Here is a 19,441-nt window from a genome sequence, read left to right as displayed (position 1 = left end):
TGCATTTAGTTTTCAAGTTTTGCTAAGTTTTCCCCAATGCTTTCCTTGCTTTTGCTTCCTTCTTTGTTTTGCCACCTTCCCTTGTCACCCTCTCACCTCTCTTCCTGCATCCCGCCAGCCCTGCCATCACCACCCAGGGCCCTCCCTCCTCCTAGGACCTACTTACTGGAGGCCGCAGAGTGACCCCATTGAGCAGGTCTCTGATCCAGCCCCTCCTTGTTGCCCAAACTGCAAGTCTTTCTGTTCTGCTGATTGCTTTTTGGACTTTGCCCACTGCCTGCCTTCTTTTCCTGCTTTCCTTTTTACCGCTGCCTGCTTCTTTCCTGTACTGCTGTATTCTGTTTCTCATGTTTGGTTCTGTTCTCTTAGCATTATTTCCAGTACTTTTACATTCTGTGTCTCGTACTTTGCTCAGTTTCTGGTATTATTGCCTGTTTTTCTGCATTGTGTTTTCAAGTTTTTCTGAGTTTTCGTAATACTTTGCCTTGCTTTTACCTTCTTCTTTGTTTTGTCTGCCCCAACAGCCCACTACCACCCAGTGGCCCTCCCTCCTCCCAGAACCTACTTAATGGAGATACCAATGCGGCCGCCGAGCAGGTGCACTTCCGGTGTGACAAAAGCAAGCCCTTTTGTGCCCGTCCACACCTGGCCCGCACCAAGTGCCAGGAACCCTAGTTCTCCCACCCCATGCAGATACAATGCCACCAAGCTCCGTGGACTGGACCCGGACTCCACAACAACTGCTGCTACACCTGTCCACATTCAGCAGTAGGACCATTTAACTGCCGTCACTGTCTCTTCTCCTGCAACACCAAAAGACCTGCACACACGACAACCACCACCACGCCGACCACAATAACTTCAGAACAAATTCAGTGCCTTCTGCTCAACAAACAATCACTCTGCCAGCACACCACCCAGATCTGAAACACCAGCACCCCCTTCACCCCAAAGTCGTCTTCCTTACTGAAACCTGGATCACCCCTACAGCTGTTCCTGACATCCCCTCAGCAACACCAGACAGCTACAAGATAATACACCGGGACCACATCAACAAACACGGAAGTGGAATCATACACAAAGAAACCACCTACTGCACCACCGTCACAGACAACACCCCCCCAATTATGGAACACCTCAATTTCCAGCTGCATATCAACGGCAAGACTGCAATCAAAGGCACCCTTGCCTACAGACCTCAAGGCCAATGCCCCAGTTTCTGTGATGCATCCCCGAAGTCATCACCCTGCTCATCATTGACTCCAAACACTGCATCTTCCTTGGAGACTTCAATTTTGACCTCAAAGACCTCAAGAACACCAACACTGCCAAAAGCATAAACAACATTGGTCGTGAATAACTGGTCACCAACCTCACACATTATGAAGGACACACGCTAGACCCTATCTTCAAGGCCAGCAACAGAGTCAAATACCGTCATGTCACCAAGCTCACCTGGACACACCAAGATATTGTCCACTTCATCATCACAGGATCCCCTATCATCACCTCCTAGCCAAACAGCACCTCACAGTGAAGCTGGAACAAATTATCTGAGAGCTAGTGGACCAACGCCCTCAACACCTCCCAGCCTAACACCACACCAAACCTTGAACAGGCTGTCAAGAATTTCTCTGACTGGATCATCGACTGGGCTGGCAGAGTCACCCCAGGCAAGCATTCCAAACCTAGGAGACCCTCCAAACAAGCCAATTGGTACACCCCAGAACTGAGAATCATAAAACGCAACGTCAAGCAACTGGAAAGGAAATGGCACACCAGCAAGGAGCCAACAGACCTGATCCACCTTCAAATCATCCCTCAACCAATACCACCAAATTCTGGAAAAAACCCCAAAAGGAATGCCCTAACTGACCGCATCAAACACAGTTCCAACCACAGCAAGGAACTCTTCAACATCATCAGAGAGTTCTCCAACCCCTCCAGCCACCGAAAACACCATCGCCCATTTTCAGGAGCTCTGCGGCTCCGTAGTAGACTTCTTCACAACAATCTCCACCATCTACAAAAACTCTGAGCCTCAACCCACCACCGCCGATACCCTCAGCCTCCTCGCCCCCCAGATGCCATCTCCGACCACCTGCTCACGGTCTGGAAGCAGCTCACTTAGCAGAACACCACAGCCATCATGAACTCTGTCCACTCAGGGGCACCCACAGACTCCTGTTCCCACCACATCTTCAACCTCGGAAGCAAGATGATCAGCAGCGAGATCACCGCCATTTTCAACACATCCATAACCACTGCCTCCTTCCCTGAAGTATGGAAACATGCAGAAACCTTCCTCTGACCCCATCGAACTCAAGAACTACTACCGTATCTTGCTGCTCCCCTTTCCCGCCAAGATACTCAAAAAGGCCATCAATCGCCAACTCACACAACACCTGGAAATGAATAACCTCCTGGACCTCTCCATATCTGTATTCTGCACCAACCACAGCACTGTGACTGCCCTGATCGCTGCTACTGATGACATTTGAGCCCTCCTCGATCGGGGAGAAACAGAGGTGCAGATCCTCCTCAACCTCTCAGCAGCATTCAACACTGTATCCCACCACACCCTTATCATGAGGATGCATCACATCGGAATCCAAGGAAATGCCCTCAAGTGGATCGCCTCCTTCCTCTACGGAAGAACTCTGAGAATCTGCCTATCTCCTTTCACCTCGGAACCCAAGGACATCATCTGTGGCGTCCCTCAATGCCCATCCCTCAGTCCCACACTGTTTAACATCTACACGACCCCCTGGCCAACATTGTCAGATCCCACGGAATGAACATCATATCCTATGCAGAAAACACCCAGGTGATCGTCTCACTGTCAGAAGACTCTGCCACCATGAAGGCCAGCTACCACATGTGATTAACAGGCATCGCTGAATGGATAAAAAACAACTCCCTCAAACTCAATACAGACAAGATGGAAGTACTATTCTTTGGGAACAACACTTCCCCATGGAATTACTCATTGTGGCCTACAGAACTTGGACCAGCACCCACCCTGACAGACCATGTTTGCAACCTTGGCATCATCCTAGACAGCAAGCTCACAATGAAAAACCAGATTACTGCAGTCTCTTCTGCCTCTTTCCTAGCACTTTGCATGCATAAGATCTTCAAATGGCCCCCTGTCAAACACTAGACATCTTTTCACTCAGGTCCTGGTGACAAGTTGTCTGGACTAGGTAACACACTCTACTTGGGAATCACACCTCCTGAAGATACTGCAGACCATCCAGAACGTAGCAGCCAGACTCATCCTCAACCAAAATGGACCCACATCACCCCCCACCTCAGGAAGCTCCACTGGCTCCCCAATCAGAAGAGATGCTAATTCAAGATGCTGATCCATACCTACAAAGCCCTTCACAAACAAGGAGCGCCCAGCATATATCAACCACCGCCTGATCTTCCACCAACCTTCCAGACTTCTGTGCTCCACCTCCCTCTCCCTCCTGCATAACCTTGCATCTGCTGGAGCACCAGTGGAGGACCTTCCTTCTTTACCTCGCGTACAGTATTGAAATGACCCCTCCCTCCACTTCAGAATCTTCTCTTCTCTTCTGGAATTCAGGAAAGGACTCAAGACCTGGCTGTTTGACTGATCTGAATACACCGTTATCAATATACAGAGGGGATAGATTTATATATACCAATATATTACAAATGAAAACATCAATTAATCATTGTGGACAATTGTTGTCTTTGTTTATTTCTAACAATTATTAATGTTTTTGTGTCTCCCTATTTGACTCATATCGAAGGTGGAATTGCATAGTAAACACAACTGTACACATAACTACATCACTATATTCCCGACATTATACAAATGGACAAATAACCAAAAAACTAACAAACATCCTAAAACCACACAATTAAAATGAATGAAAATAAAGAAAAATTATTTTTAGCACTGAAATCAGTCTTTTTTGAGTAAGCTGCTGAACCTTCTTCTGGCAAACAGTCTTATACCGTGAGGTAATGGTATTTGGTATCGTTTTCTTTAGGGGTATTTCCTCCCAATGTTTATACACAATACCATTTCATTTCCATTGTTCCATTACTCCAAAATTTCAAGAACATTCCTCCAAAAAATAGTTGATGCGTTTCGGCCTTTCAACTTCTGGCCTCCTGAGGACATCAGACACAGTGCCTTATTTTTGTGCATAGTAGCCTTTCAGGGAACTATTTTTCATGGACAAAATTGCCCTTCAAGGCTTGAATCCTGAGATAAGGACAATGTTTTTTAGGCGTCAGATGTCCTTTCAGGAGCGAAGACTGAGCATCACTTCGTAACGGAAGGATGATATAAAACAAACTGCAATATTTTCGAATTTTGTGGTTTTAGGATGTTTGTTAGTTTATTGGTTATTTGTCCATTTGTATAATGTCGGGACTATAGTGATGTTGTTATGTGTAGAGTTGTGTTTACTATGCAATTCCACCTTTCAATTTGAGTCAAATAGGGAGACACAAAAACATTAATAATTATTAGAAAGAAACAAAGACAACAATTGTCTACAATGATTAATTGATGTTTTCATTTGTAATATATTGGTATATATAAATCTATCCCCTCTGTATATTGATAACGGTGTATTGAGATTTGGTCCAGATGTAGTTGGGTTTACCGGGCCTCCCCTTAATGGTAGAGATATTGTTTGACTGATCTGAGCAGCTAAGCTCTCAGCACCTGGATACCACTGCGGGTGATTAGCCTCCCTTTACAAATCCAGTTTGACTGATTGATTGAAGGCAGCAAAGTTATCCCAGCTGAGAGCTCCCTCATTGACTATGAAATCCAGTTTTGTCACGATGTGAGCTTTTTGGTGCCAAAACAAAGCCTTCACCTGGAGCTCAAGAACAATTTAGCTGACTTCAAGAGACCCTTGCTGGCTTTAATAACCTTTCATTGACCCCTGGAAGATTTTAAGAACCAGAAAAGTAACAAAGTTCCAAAGTAGAAACTTTGACTGGTGTGACCTCCTAGATTTAAATAATCACTGTCTCCTCATAGTCTGAATGAAAATGCCACTGACAACCAGTCAACTGTGACAATGAACTTTCTTCGGCATTTTGTCGTTTTCTTGGCACTATTTGCCTGGAATCTTTAAGTTCGTTTTTGAAAAGTTGTGTTCATATTGTCTGAATATAGCACACTGTTCTCTAGGGAGGGACTGGCTGCTTGTGTTATAGCTTCCAGGTGTAACACATATATTCACTAAGAACTGTGTTGTGACCTAACTTGATTGTGTTTACTAAGTTGTTAGTGATACCCATCCTGAATTAATAACCAAGTTTTTAACGTGGACGATCACAGCACCAATCAAGAAGATGGGTAAGCTCCTGGTGCTTCTGTTTATGTGAAGAGACCTTTGATGAATCACGTGCATCATCCAAGGGCTACTGTTAGCCCCCTGGTGACTAGCTCCCTTATAAACAGTTCACATGAGAATGACTGGAGGTCAAATAATTGTCCTCTAGGATTGAGAATTGTCATTATGTACTAGGTAACAGGAGTCACAGCTTCTTCTACCTTTCAACAATCTTCTGCAATAAACTTCAGTCTATTACAATACACAATCCTTTACTTCCACAGCCCTCAGCAAGTTTCAACACTCTGATGTCCATTTGAGAGTTCCAAAAACCAATTTACTCGAGATTTATATTTGGGCCCAATTGGACCCTTTGTCTTTTTTTCCGGACATCGGGTCTTACATTGATACAGTACTATCCTGCTATTAACTGTGGTGAGTACCACGTAAAAATTACCACTGTGAAGGCTTTTACATGTGTCTTTATTTTGTAAGTGAATACGGAACTTTTTAACATATTGGTTGCAACCTTTCCTTCAATGGCAAGCGGGTCATACTAGCTCAATGTTAAATGTTCTGAAGCGAGTCCAAATCTCCTTAAGCTGTTACACCTTTTTCATAGTAGGATTGTACTTTTTCAACCACACCCCATACCTTCCGTTTTCCATGGTCTTCTTCTGCATGCCTTTGTCTCAATAGTGTGATTATTTCATTAATAAAAACATCTACTCTGACTACTCTTTATGTCATTGCTGTGTCTATCAGTAACCAGTGGTGAGTTCAGCCCCTGTAAGCATCTTTAATGTTCAGCTTTTGGCTGCTAAACTATGCTACACTACAGCCTCATTCCGAGGGCCCAGGTAATCCCAATGAGGGTGGTTACAGACTTTACTGACACCCTACAGGATTGCGAGACCCACGGTAATTCAGCTGATTATGGATAGTTAACCTGGAGACTTTCGACTGGTGAAAGCAATTTAAATTTCCCTATGAATTGCTTGCCAAAAGCGTTCATGAATCTTTGCAGAAACAACAATTCTTGCATTTATTCTCAATGAGATTTAGCAGAGGTACTGATGCCTGTGGTATCGGCAAGTCACAGGTGGACAGGTGGCGGATGTTTTCAGGCAGAAACCAACCGGACTTTTAACGGTGTAGTGTTGACGCAGGGCTAGGTCAACACACTCTTCTATGTCACGCGGGGTTTACGGACATCTCCGCCTCGGGATCCAGCCCTAGTGGGCGCGTCCCTCGTGACGTAGGGCTAAGTTATAAATGTGAGAAGCCGAGGTGGGAAAGGATATACAAGGTTTAGTTATATGTGAATAAAGACGTACCTGTAATACCAGTGCTAGTCCGCGTCTTACCTGGAGCTCGCACGCAACCCTACAAACTGGTCCCAAGAGTGGAAACAGACTTAGCTTTTTACGTAGAGGTGCCACTTGACTAAATAGGAGACTTAGAAATAAGCAACAAGGACTAATCCTAAAAAATATTCTTCACAAGTGTGATTTCAACCAGAGATATGGCCACCAATAAATTATCATGTGAATACCGCATTAATGTGGTTTTAGGTCCACGGGTGGAGAAGCTTTGGTGGAAATTACACTTATGTTGGAAATTATGTTATTGCTCGTTTTTACAGAATTATATATCAGCACACATCTCTAAAAAAGTCATTAAGCATTGTTACATCACAACAGTTGTAGCTCACTACCTCCATAGTATGGAGGCAGGCACCCGCTCAGGGAATCCATGATGATATTTCTTGTCACTTCGATCACTATGAAGTGATGACAATACAACAGGGAGCTGCTGAAGACCGCACAATAGAAGAATGCTTATAGGTTTTATCTACAGTGTTTGTCTTTGGGGGTTTTTAGGCATGATTTGTCTTGTATTCAATAATTTGAAATTATGTGCATCTCTCAATGTATATATGTATTAGTATCTGTTCTCTTCTAATAAATGTAGTTGCAAAATGTAGTACAAATTATCAAACGACAAAAACTTACATTTTCCAGCTGCTTCACTCTTGGCCATAAAGATATATTCCTGGGGTGAGAGGATCTGAAATTTAGTTCTTCATCCCCCTATTGGAAGAAACACAAAACATCAAATAACGTCTCAAAACACTTTAACCTTATGATATCTTACATTCGTTTTTATTTGCCTGGAACAACTAACACCCAAAGCTTTTCTGCTGTGGTCGGTCCAAGAAAGAACGGGTTAATTGATGGCACTTGGTGGAACATTAGCGAGATGTTTTGTCAAAACAGCTATGTTGTGCTGGCTTCCACGAATTTCAAGTAAAGGTTTCCCTGGTTCTGGACATATTTTAAAGTGATTACCACATTTGACGGTCTGAGATCCTCGGTGACACATTTGAAATCAAGCAGCATCTGAGAACCTTCGTAAGCAGCTGACATTTCCCATCATAGGATAAAGGCAGGCAAAACATCTTATAGATGCTGTAGCTTTATCTTAGGTGAAACATGTTCCTTAATGCTGCAACATTCTGAAGATGATGTAGGAGCACTGCGAATAAAAGACCAAATGTACTTCTGTTCCCATGGTCTACTTGGGAAGAAATTAAAGTATTCATATCAGTCAGTCGATAAACAGGCAGTAAATATTGTACTTCAGATACGTGGCTTTAAAAGAACTGCTATGGGACACAACATTGACCTCAGTGTCAAGGGTCAGCATGGTGCTGATGAACAGATCAACAGCCTCATTTAGAGTAAGGCAGAGCAGCTTGGTCCATCATAAATAGACAATTGGATGGTCCTGAGCTGGCGGCACTGGCCGAAAACCAGCCGTTCACCAATCACTGGTTTAACTGTCACTAGCATAGCGCAAGCGCTGCTTTTCCAACGTGTTGGTATGTATCCAGGCTTTTAACCACACCCACCGCACGCCCATCACTATCACTTGATCATGGGCTTGCCTTTCAAAAATCCTTTGATGACATTGGTGACTGGTTTATGTTTGTCCCTCCTTAGGGAGGTTTTGTTACCGCCTTGGCCATTGCCCCTGTTACATGGCTAATTACACTTTTGCTGATAACTTTGACTGCAAGTGAACTTCTTTTTCTTTTTGTGTCTCTCCTTCACGCTGATGCTCATGGCAGCCATGGCGCTGTGAATCGGCTTGCTTATGTAAAACTGCATTACTTTTCATTTTCAATTTATGTTGCAAGAAAAGTCCGGTTAGGAGCTTACAATGCTAATAACTTTAATTCGTCCAAATGCGAGAGCCATTGCATTGCAAATGCTTGCTTTTCCTTCCCAGAACTGCAATGCACAACATAGCAGTCCTGGTAAGTTAAATGTTGGAATTTTTCCATCACGAATAGATAAAAACCTCTGTGCTTCAGGGAGATTTGTCTCAAAGAAACAACCCCCACATGGAGCACTCAAATATGGTAGGTCATCCAACATTTAGCAGTAATGAAGTGAATCCACTGCATCAAATGATTCACCTTCTTTACAGAGATGCCTGCGTTCGTGTAGGGGACTAAATGAGTCTACAAGATTTCTCATAAGTGCAAGGTGAGTGGAGCACAGGCCCATATTAGGTGGACGAAGAGTTGCATTTGTTTGGTTTTGTGAAGAATATATTTGATTTTAAGGGATTCAGTTCAAAGAAATGGTCAGCTCATAATATTTCCTGCAACCAGTGGAACATCTCCTTATTAGGTACCAACCACATGCTTCTTAAAGAACTCATGCATGATTTCAAAACATTTACTAATGCTGCAAATATCACTACTGAAGATAGAGTATATTCCATGTCATATCTGTTTAGATTGTAATAAAATTTGCTTTTTTCAATATTTTATTGATCCATTTAGGAGATAATAGATGTGACAATGGGAATGTTTCCCGCATCGTATATAGTGATGTTTTCCTAAACTGAGTGCTAGTATCTGGTATTTGATAGACTGTTTTTTTCATTTTGGCCATAGCCTCACACTAATCTAGTGTGCTCAGAGACCTGGGCCTATCCCTTTACATGAATTAGGTCCTGAACCTGTCCCGTGACCTGGCGCAGTGTACCAGGCATGCCTTCATTTGACTCCCTGTTGTGGGTTTAGCATGTAGAAAGGTGGTAACAGCAACATGAGGTTGTTTTCCCATACAGTGGAAGTGTATTGCTGACATTCCCAAAACTGGAGGGTAGAGACCTTGATACTGAATTAGGGACAGAGAAGGAAAATTTCCATTAGAAATTTGATTAGGCCTTTTTTGAAAGGAGCTGTCTTTCTGTAGCACTGCCATTTTGTAGGTGGTAGGGGTGCAGGGTGGGACTGCAGTCTCTGTTGTTCAAGGTGAAAGGAAACTTTTAGGATAAGCCAGCCTTTTGTCTTTCCCCTTGTGAGAAACTGAGTTGTTGGTTGAGTGAGGTATAGACCCTGCTCAAGCAACAGTCACAATCCCTGTCAGGGTGAACTACTAAAGTCATTAAATTAACCTGTGCTAATACCTCTGTCAGACGATGTTTAAATTACATATGCAGCACACAAACTGCAATAAAGTAAAAACACAACAGGAGAAAAATCCCACACCAAGTTAGAAAAATAGGGTAACATTTAATAAATTATTTGAAAAATCCAAGCAGGAAAACCCGAAATATAACATTTTGAACACTTGGGTAGAAATAGTGCTGGAAAGCACAAAGCGCCAACTGTGGTTATCTGGTTGAGGGGGACTACGGCAATGTCACAAGTTCCGAGCCGACCAATATGGACTGCGGGCTGGATACGAGGACCAAGTTAGGCCCATCGAAAAAAGCACCTTAAATCCAGGTTGTGGAGCATTGTGTGGTCCTATGTCAAGGATGCATTGCAAAGTGGTGGTTCTGAGGAGCTGCAGGCCTGTAGTGCAAGGTCCTGTGTGGAGGATACATCATGCAGGGGGGACTCCAAAGAGCTGCAGGGCTGCAAGGCACGTTCCTGCATCAAGGATGTGTTGCAAAGCGGCTGTTCGGAGTAGCTGCGGGCCTGGACTGCGAGGTCCTACTTAAAGGATGTGTCGCACCACATTCGTTCTGCTAGAACCACAGAGCAGAGCTGACAGAGTACCTTCAGGCACACTTCCAAGGGCAGAGGATTGGGAAGGCACCACTTGGGGGACAGGACCCACAGCAGGCAGAGTTCAGGTACAGGGTTAAAGCTGGTTAGAGCCTTTTTCTGCCCCTGAGACTCTGATCAGGCCAGTCAACTAGCTCTTTGAGTCACTCTGGTGGTCTTGGGTTCAAGATGCAGGTCCTGTCCTTCTCACTCAAGTTGCAGGACAGCAGGGCAGCAGAGTAACAGAGCAGCAGAGTAGCAGTGCCTATTGCAGCAGAGCAGCACAGCAGTCCCTCTGCTGAGTCTTCCATAGGTCCAGATGTGTACATAAGAATGGGTCTGAGTGTCCTATTTCTATACGGGAACGCTGCCCAGAGGGTAGGTCCATGGTCCAGGACCGCTGATGGAATTCATCAGCTTTAGTCCCTGGCATGTGTTTCCCAAGGAGCTACATCTCGAATTTGGGGATGGGCAACCTATTTTGACTTAGCCAGTTGACTTAAAGTAAGTGACTGTGTCTTAACCCCCACTTTAGGGTTTACCTTTAGTTACGTTATTTGGAGAAGCTGCTATTTTCTATTTTGGTCCTGATGAAGTGTTGATGGATCCGGCCGGACCACTAGACGCGAAACATGTTGACCCACGATTAGAAGTACCATAACAGTTTTAGTCCTCTTTTGTTTTCTGTTTCTTTTTTTAGAGTAATTGAGCATCAGCACTCAACACTTTACTTTCGCTTTGGTTTTAATCTTGGTCTTCGTCTCATTCGTACTGATTACATTTATGATGTTTTTTTTAGATGAATAACCAATTGTAATTCTTTGTTCTCTCCTGTTTGTCCTGGTGCCTATAATAAGGTTTCCTTCTCTATATAGTTTGAACCCACAAGTCACTATAAGAGCAGTACGGTTAAGAGCCCGTCAGGCATTGCAGCGCCGGCCTGGCGAGGAGCATTCATGATGATAAAGCCAGTCATCCATTGTGATGCGTGAGGGTTCTTGCTCCTGAAGCAACAGGTCCCCAGGAACTTTTTCCATATCTTGGAACAGTGTACCTTTTTACTTTTTGTGACTACCATTATTGGGAGACTGTTCACTGGAATATTAACCTCTCGGTCCCTCTCCCCCCCCCCTTTAGTCTTGTCCTATTTTTATACCTGGTACCTTCTTTGAAGTAGAAGAAGTTGCTAGAAATTCCCTTTGAAGTGCTTCGTATTTCCTGCTTCGCTGCCCTGGCTCAAACCTGGATTCAGACACAATGGTCTAGTGTGAAGTTCTTTGTGTGAATCCCATTGACTTGTAAATGGGGCTGTGCGCTGCTTTGCCTCCCTTTTTACCAGTGATGGCCCATCCAGAAAGAATGGATTATTTGGTGGTACTTAGTAGGAACATTAGTGAGATGTTCACCTGATCCCTCTATTTTGTGGCTGTTTGGGAGGAAAAAACAAAGTCCAACTGCCAACTACACCCAGGCATGTGATCAAGGTACAGGATGCATACACCAAATAGGACAGAAAAATTGCATATTTCCAAAAGGGACATTTATAAAATAGTGATTTAAAATCTGACTTGAGCATTAAAGGGGATTTTGAATTACAAGTTCACAGACACCAACCATGAATTTCCTTCCTGCTCCCAATCAAAGGTTAGCACATGTAAAATGTAACAAGGCAACTCAATGTGATCCTATAGGAGAGGTAGGCCTTACAGTAGTGAAAATTACATTTTCGAGTTTTTCACTACCTAGACATGTAAAACTTAAAAGTACATGTTTAACGTTTTAAATACAACACACCCTGCCCTATGGACTGTTTAGGGCCTACCCTAGAGGTGAATTGTATGTATTAAAATGTGGAGGTTAACCTGGCAAAAGGTTTATTTTGCACAGTAAAATGGCAGTTAAACCTGCATATATATAGGCTACAATGGCAGGCATTGAGACATGTTTACAAAGGCTACTTAAGTGGGTGCTGCGGGCCCACTAGTAGCATTTAATTTACAGACCCTGAGTACAAATAGTAGCACTTTTCTAGGGTCTTACAAGTAAATTATATTAGCCGATCAGGTGTAAGCCAATGTTACCATGTTTTAGGGAGTGAGCACTAGCATTTTAGCTCTGGTCAGCAGTGGTAAAAGGCACAGAGTCCTAAGGCCAGCAAAAACAAATTTAGAAAGATAGGAGGTTGAAGGAAAAACATTTGTGGGAAGACGACCCTAAGGCTGACAGGTCTAACACCCCTGATCACTGTCACTGTTTACTGTGGCCTTTGATAGCCAGACTTCCTTGTGCATCTCTAGTGGATGCTACTGGTAAACACTAACCTGCTATGAGGCACATCATTATGCACAAAGGCTGGATTTGGAGAGGAGCTTGATAGGACACTGGAAAGAAAGACCACTGGCTCTGAAAGTGAAAACAGGGGATCTGTATAAAAGTGGGACCCAGTGATTCACGTTTTGTGCCAGTTCCATGTCAGTTTTAACTAAGAAAGGGAGTGCTCAATATAATTCTCAGAGGACTGTTGTGAATCCACAGCTAATATGTGCCTGCACAAAATGATGCAGAGGTGAGGGAACATCGCCTGAAGTCTTGCCTTTCTGGTAGAACCTGTTTTTCTGATGATGCCTAGAAACCAGCATGCCTGCTTACAGAGGGAAAGGGTCTGCCAACCCTGCTGGAGGTGTGACTGTCCAGGAAATGCTAGATGCCATTCCTGAGAGGTTCTGCCAGGAAAATAAGAATGCAGAGAATGAACTGTCAGCCCTGGGGTGGTGGGTGCCATTTATTCAGAGCTGTGGTTCCAAGAAGGAATTACAGATTGCCGGTTCACCTGCCCACCGGCAGGAAGTGCCACTGCAGCTAACCTCACTACCATGACCAAGAACTGCATCCATGAAGGACTTCATATCATGCCCATGAGCTGCCATTGTGCCGCTGTAGGAAGCTGGCTCTGTATATACTATATCAAAATTAGATATAGGGGGTCATTCTGACCCTGGCGGTCATGGACCGCCAGGGCCAACGACCGCGGGAGCACCGCCAACAGGCTGGCGGTGCTCCCATGGGCATTCTGACCGCGGCGGTACAGCCGCGGTCAGAAACGGGAAACCGGCGGTGTCCCGCCGGTTTCCCACTGCCCAAGGGAATCCTCCATGGCGGCGCTGCAAGCAGCGCCGCCATGGGGATTCCGCCCCCCTTACCGCCAGCCTGGTTCTGGCGGTTTTGACCGCCAGAACCTGGCTGGCGGTAACGGGTGTCGGGGGCCCCTGGGGGCCCCTGCAGTGCCCATGCCAATGGCATGGGCACTGCAGGGGCCCCCTAACAGGGCCCCACCAAGATTTTCAGTGTCTGCCAAGCAGACACTGAAAATCGCGACGGATGCAAATGCACCCGTCGCACCCCTTCCACTCCGCCGGCTCCATTCGGAGCCGGCATCCTCATGGAAGGGGGTTTCCCGCTGGGCTGGCTGGCGGCCTTCTGGCGGTCGCCCGCCAGCCCAGCGGGAAACTCAGAATTACCGCGGCGGTCTTTTGACCGCGCAGCGGTATTCTGCCGGCGGGACTTTGGCAGGCGGCCTCCGCCGCCCGTCAAAGTCAGAATGACCCCCAGGAGGCTTGACAGAGGCAATATTAGACAATACTAATGCTCTATTTGTGGTAGTGTGGTCGAGCAGTTAGGCTTATCAGAGGGTAGTGTTAAGCATTTGTTGTACACACACAAGCAATAAGTGGAAACACACACTCAATGACTTAACTCCAGGTCAATAGGTTTTTATGTAGAAAAATATTCTTTTGTTAATTTATTTTTAGAACCACAAAGATTCATTTAGCAGGTAAGTACATTAAATGAAAGGTACTTTGCATAGTAATAATTGAGACTTTGAATAGATTCAATATTGTACACAGTTTTCATTAAAATGGCAAAAAGCTATTTTAAAAGTGGACACAGCAATTTTCAACAGTTCCTGGGGGAGGTAAGTACAGTACAGTTACGGGTTCAATCTCCTGGGTATAGGTAGTCCACCGTTGGGGGTTCAAGGCAACCCCAAACACCCTGCACCAGCAACACAGGGCCGGTCAGGAGCAGAGGTCAAACAGGAGCCAAATAACGTGGGCATCTATGGAGATAGGGGGTACTCTAGTTCCAGTCTGCTGGCAGGTAGGTACCCGCGTTCTCGGAGGACAGACCAGGGGGGTTTGAAGGAGTACTGAAGGGGCCCCAAGTAGGCACAAAAACCACACCCTCAGTGGCATGGGGGCGGCTGGGTGCAGTGCGCCAACAGGGCATCGGGTTCTCCACAGAACTCTATGGAGTGACCCGGGGGGCTACTTAGACGCTACAGGCAGGGCACAGGGGGGCCTCTCGGGCAAGCCACCAACTGGACAAGGATGAGGGCTGCCTGCTGGTCATAGCTGCACTGGTGGTCAGTTTCTCACAGGTCTGGGGGCTGCGGGTGCAGTGCTTATTCCAGGCGTTGGATATCTTTGTCCTGGGCAGCCGCGGTCAGGGCGGTCCTTGGGATTCCTTCTGCAGGCATCATCGTGGGGGTGCAGGGAGGTCAGCCCAGGTGGACATGTCATCGGAGTCACCTCGGGGGTCCTCTCTGGATAGTTGGTTTCTCTGGACATGGGCTGGGGCGTCTGGTGCAGAGTGTTGGGGACTCACGCTTCTGGAGTAGGTGGGAGTCCCTTTAAAGATGGTTTCTTCTTTCTTGGTTGGACAGGTCCACTGTCCACGGGGGTTCTTGATTCTTCTTGGGTGCAGGGCAGTCCTCTGAGTCAGCAGAAGTCACTGGGCTCGCAGGATGCGTCGCTGTGGTGCAGGTTCTCCGAAGTAGGAGACAGGCCGATAGGGCTGGGGCCAAAGCAGTTGTCGTCTTCCTTCTTCTCTGCAGGGTTTTTCAGGTCAGCAGTCCTTCTTCTTTCAGGAATCTGAACTCCTGGGTTCAGGGTCAACCCTAAATACTGAATTCAGGGGTGTGTTAGGGTCACAGGGCAGTAACCAATGGCTACTGTCCTTGAGGGTGGCTACACCCTCCTTGTGCTCCCTCCCTTTGGGGAGGGGAGCACATCCCTATCCCTATTGGGCTAAATCCTCCAAAGCAAGATGGAGGCTTTTCCAAGGAGGGAGTCACGTCAGCTCTGGTCACCTTAGGAGTGGCTGAGCTGGTGACTCCTCCTTGTTTTTCCCATTATCTCCCCGGACTTGCCGCCAAAAGTGGGGGCTGCATCCGGGGGGCGGGCCTCTCCACTAGCTGGAGTTCCCTGGGGCATTGTAACACCATGCTTGAGCCTTCGAGGCTCACTGCCAGGTGTTACAGTTCTGCAGGGGAGGTGTGAAGCACCTCCACCCAGGATAGGCTTTGTTTCTGACCACAGAGTGCACAAAGGCACTCACCCCATGTGGTCAGAAACTCGTCTGGAAGTGGCAGGCTGGCACAGACCGGTCAGTCACACACTAACAGTAGGGCTTACATACAGGGGGCATCTCTAAGATGTTCTCTGTATGCATTTCTCAATAAATCCTACACTGGCATCAGTGTGGGTTTATTGTGCTGAGAAGTTTGATACCAAACTTCCCAGTATTCAGTGTAGCCATTATGGTGCTGTGGAGATCGTAATGACAAACTTCCAGACCATATACTCAGTATGGCTCCCTGCATCTACAATGTCTAAGAATTGACTTAGACACTGTCTGGGCATAGTGCTCATGCAGCTATGCCCTCATCTGTGGTATAGTGCACCCTGCCTTAGGGCTGCAAGGTCTGTTAGAGGGGTGACTTACCTATGCCACAGGCAGTGGTTTGTGGGCATGGCACTCTGAGGGGAGTGCCATGTCGACTTTGTCTTTTCTCCCCACCAGCACACACAAGCTACAAAGCAGTGTGCATGCACTGAGTGAGGAGTCCCTGAGGGTGGCATAATACATGCTGCAGCCCTTAGGGACCTTCCCTGGCCACAGGGCCCTTGGTACCAGGGGTACCTCTTACAAGGGACTTAACAGTTTGCCAGGGCTGTGCTAATGGTGGAAACAAAGGTACAGTTTTAGGGAAAGAACGAAAGAACACTGGTGCTGGGGCCTGGTTAGCAGGGTCCCAGCACACTTCCAATCAAAGCTGGCATCAACAAAAGGCAAAATGTGAGGGGGTAATCATGCCAACAGTGGCATTTTCCTACACAACCCGCCCCCCAAACAAAAGAGGATGAGACTTAACTTTCCCAAGAGAGTCTTTCTTGTCTAAGTGGAAGAACCTAGAAAGGCCATCTGCATTGGCATGGGCAGTCTCAGGTCTGTGTTCCACTACACAGTCAATTGCCTGTAGGGATATGGACCACCTCAACAGTTTAGGGTTCTCTCCTTTCATTTGCATGAGCCATCTGAGAGGTCTGTGGTCAGTCTGAACTATAAAGTGAGTACCAAACAAGTATGGTCTCAACTTTTTCAGTGACCAAACCATAGCAGAGGCCTCTCTCTCAATGGCACTCCAACGTTGCTCCCTGGGGAGTAACCTCCTGCTAATGAAAGCAACAGGCTGGTCAAGGCCATCATCATTGGTTTGGGACAGGACTGCTCCTATCCCATGCTCTGAGGCATCTGTCTGCACAATGAATTGCTTAGAATAATCTGGAGCTTTTAGAACTGGTGCTGAGCACATTGCTTCTTTTAGGGTGGCAAAGGCCTTTTGACAGTCTAGGGTCCAGTTAACTTTCTTGGGCATTTTCTTGGAGGTAGGTTCTGTGAGGGCAGTCACTATGGATCCATATCCCTTCACAAACCTCCTGTAGTACCCAGTCAAGCCAAGGAATGCCATGACATGAGTCTGGGCTTTTGGAGCTTCCCAGTCCAGAATTATGTGGATCTTGGGTTGTAAGGGTTGCACTTGGCCTCCACCTACAAGGTTGCCTAAGTATATAACTGTTCCCTGCCCTAGCTGGCATTTGGATTCCTTGATAGAGAGGCCTGCTGCTTGCATGGCCTGCAAAACCTTCTTCAGGTGGACCAGGTGATCCTGCCAGTTGGAACTAAAGACAGCAATATCATCTAGATATGCTGCACTAAAGGACAGCAAGACAGCAAGGACTTAAATCTCCCACCTTTGCAAGGTGGCCGGGGCATTCTTTAAGCCAAAGGGTATAACAGTAAACTGATAATGCCCATAAGGTGTAGAGAATGCTGTTTTCTCTTTTGCTCCAGGTGCCATCCTAATTTGCAAGTAACCTGCAGTTAATCAAAGGTACTCAGACAATTGGGTGCACCTAACTTGTCAATCAGCTCATCTTCTCTGGGTATGGGGTGAGCATCTCTCTTGGTGACAGAATTGAGCCCTCTGTAGTCAACACAAAACCTCATCTCTCTCTTTCCATCTTTGGTATGAGGTTTGGGGACCAAGACCACTGGGCTAGCCCAGGGACTGTCAGAGTGCTCTATTAACCCTAACTCCAGCATCTTGAGGGCTTCCACTTTGATGCTTTCTTTGACTCGGTCAGACTGTCTGAATATTTTGTTTTTGACAGGTAAACTGTCTCCTGTGTCCACATCCTGGGTACACAGATGTGTCTGACCAGGGGTCAAAGAAAAGAGCTCAGCATACTGGTGTAGGACTTGCCTGCAGTCAGCTTGCTGTTGGGCAGAGATGGTGTCTGAATAGATAACTCCACTTACTGACCCCCCATTAGGGTAAGTAGAGAGAAGGTCAATGAGAGGTTCAGTCTCTGCTTCCTTATCCTCATCAGTAACCATCAACATGGTTATATCTGCCCTGTCATTATAGAGCTTAAGGCGGTTAACATGGATCACCCTCTTGGGTATCCTGCTAGTGCCCAGGTCCACCAGGTTAGTGACCTGACTCTTTTTCTCAAGCACTGGGTAAGGGCCACTCCATCTGTCCTGGAGTGCCCTGGGAGCCACAGGTTCCAGAACACAGACTTTCTGCCCTGGTTGGAATTCAACCATTGCAGCCTTTTGGTCATACCACAACTTCTTGGAGTTGTTGGCTGGCCTCAAGGTTTTTGGATGCCTTTTCCATGTACTCAGCCATCCATGAGCGGAGGCCAAGCACATAGTCCACCACATCTTGTTTAAGCGCATGGAGAGGTCTCTACCAGTCTTCTTTTACAAGTGCTAGTGGTCCCCTTACAGGATGGCAAAACAAAAGCTCAGAAAGAGAAAACCTGACTCCCTTCTGTGGCGCCTGTCTGTAGATGAAAAGCAGGCATGGCAGGAGGACATCCTATCTCCTTTTGAGTTTTTCAGGGAGCCCCATGATCATGCCCTTCAATGTCTTGTTACATCTTTCAACAAGACCATTGGTTTGTGCATGCTAAGGTGTGGTGAACTTATAAGTCACCCCACACTCATTCCACATGTGTTAGAGGTAAGCTGACATGAGGTTGGTACCTCTGTCAGAAAACAACTCCTTAGGGAAACCCACTCTGGTAAAGATACCAATTAGGGCCTTGGCTGCTGCATGGGCAGTAGTTGCCCTAAGGGGAATTGCTTCAGGGTACCTGGAAGCATGATCCACTACTACCAGTATGTATTGGTTCCCTGAGGCTGTTGGAGGTTCAAGTGGACCAGCAATGTCCACACCAACCCTCTCAAAGGGGACCACCGCCACTGGAAGTGGAATGAGGGGGGCCTCTGGATGGCCACCTGTTTTGCCACTTGCTTGACAGGTGACACAGGAGCTAGAAAACTCCCTTACTTTCTGGGACATATTGGGCCAATAGAAATGGTTCACTAATCTGTCCCATGTCTTGGTTTGTCACAAATGCCCAGCTAGGGGAATGTCATGGGCCAAAGTGCGGATAAACTCTCTAAACTCCTGAGGCACTACCACTCTCCTAGTGGCACCTGGTTTGTGATCTCTTGCCTCAGTGTAAAGGAGTCCATCCTCCCAATAGACCTTGTGGGGTCCACTGAAATTTCCGTTTTCCTGTTCAGCTGCTTGCTGTCTCAGGCCTTCAAGAGTGGGACAAGTCTTTTGTCCCTGGCACAGCTGTTCCCTTGATGGTTCCCCTGGGCCCAGGAG

At 46.3% G+C, this 19,441-nt stretch overlaps 1 protein-coding gene across 2 annotated transcripts in view; it reads right to left on the bottom strand.

The window, feature by feature from the left end:
• LOC138301712 (uncharacterized) overlaps window positions 1-19,441 on the bottom strand; it is a 326,933-nt gene that overhangs the window by 139,539 nt on the left and 167,953 nt on the right. For both annotated transcript variants that reach the window (XM_069242229.1, XM_069242227.1), the window contains exon 4: window positions 7,352-7,429. In XM_069242229.1, the coding sequence (XP_069098330.1) occupies window positions 7,352-7,429 (78 nt within the window). The remainder of the gene's footprint in view (window positions 1-7,351; window positions 7,430-19,441) is intronic.

This window comes from Pleurodeles waltl, chromosome 1_2, assembly GCF_031143425.1.
Source record: "Pleurodeles waltl isolate 20211129_DDA chromosome 1_2, aPleWal1.hap1.20221129, whole genome shotgun sequence".
Taxonomy (NCBI): Eukaryota; Metazoa; Chordata; class Amphibia; order Caudata; family Salamandridae; genus Pleurodeles; species Pleurodeles waltl.
Note: the sequence above shows the minus strand (reverse complement) of the source record. Positions and strands in the feature narration are given on the sequence as shown.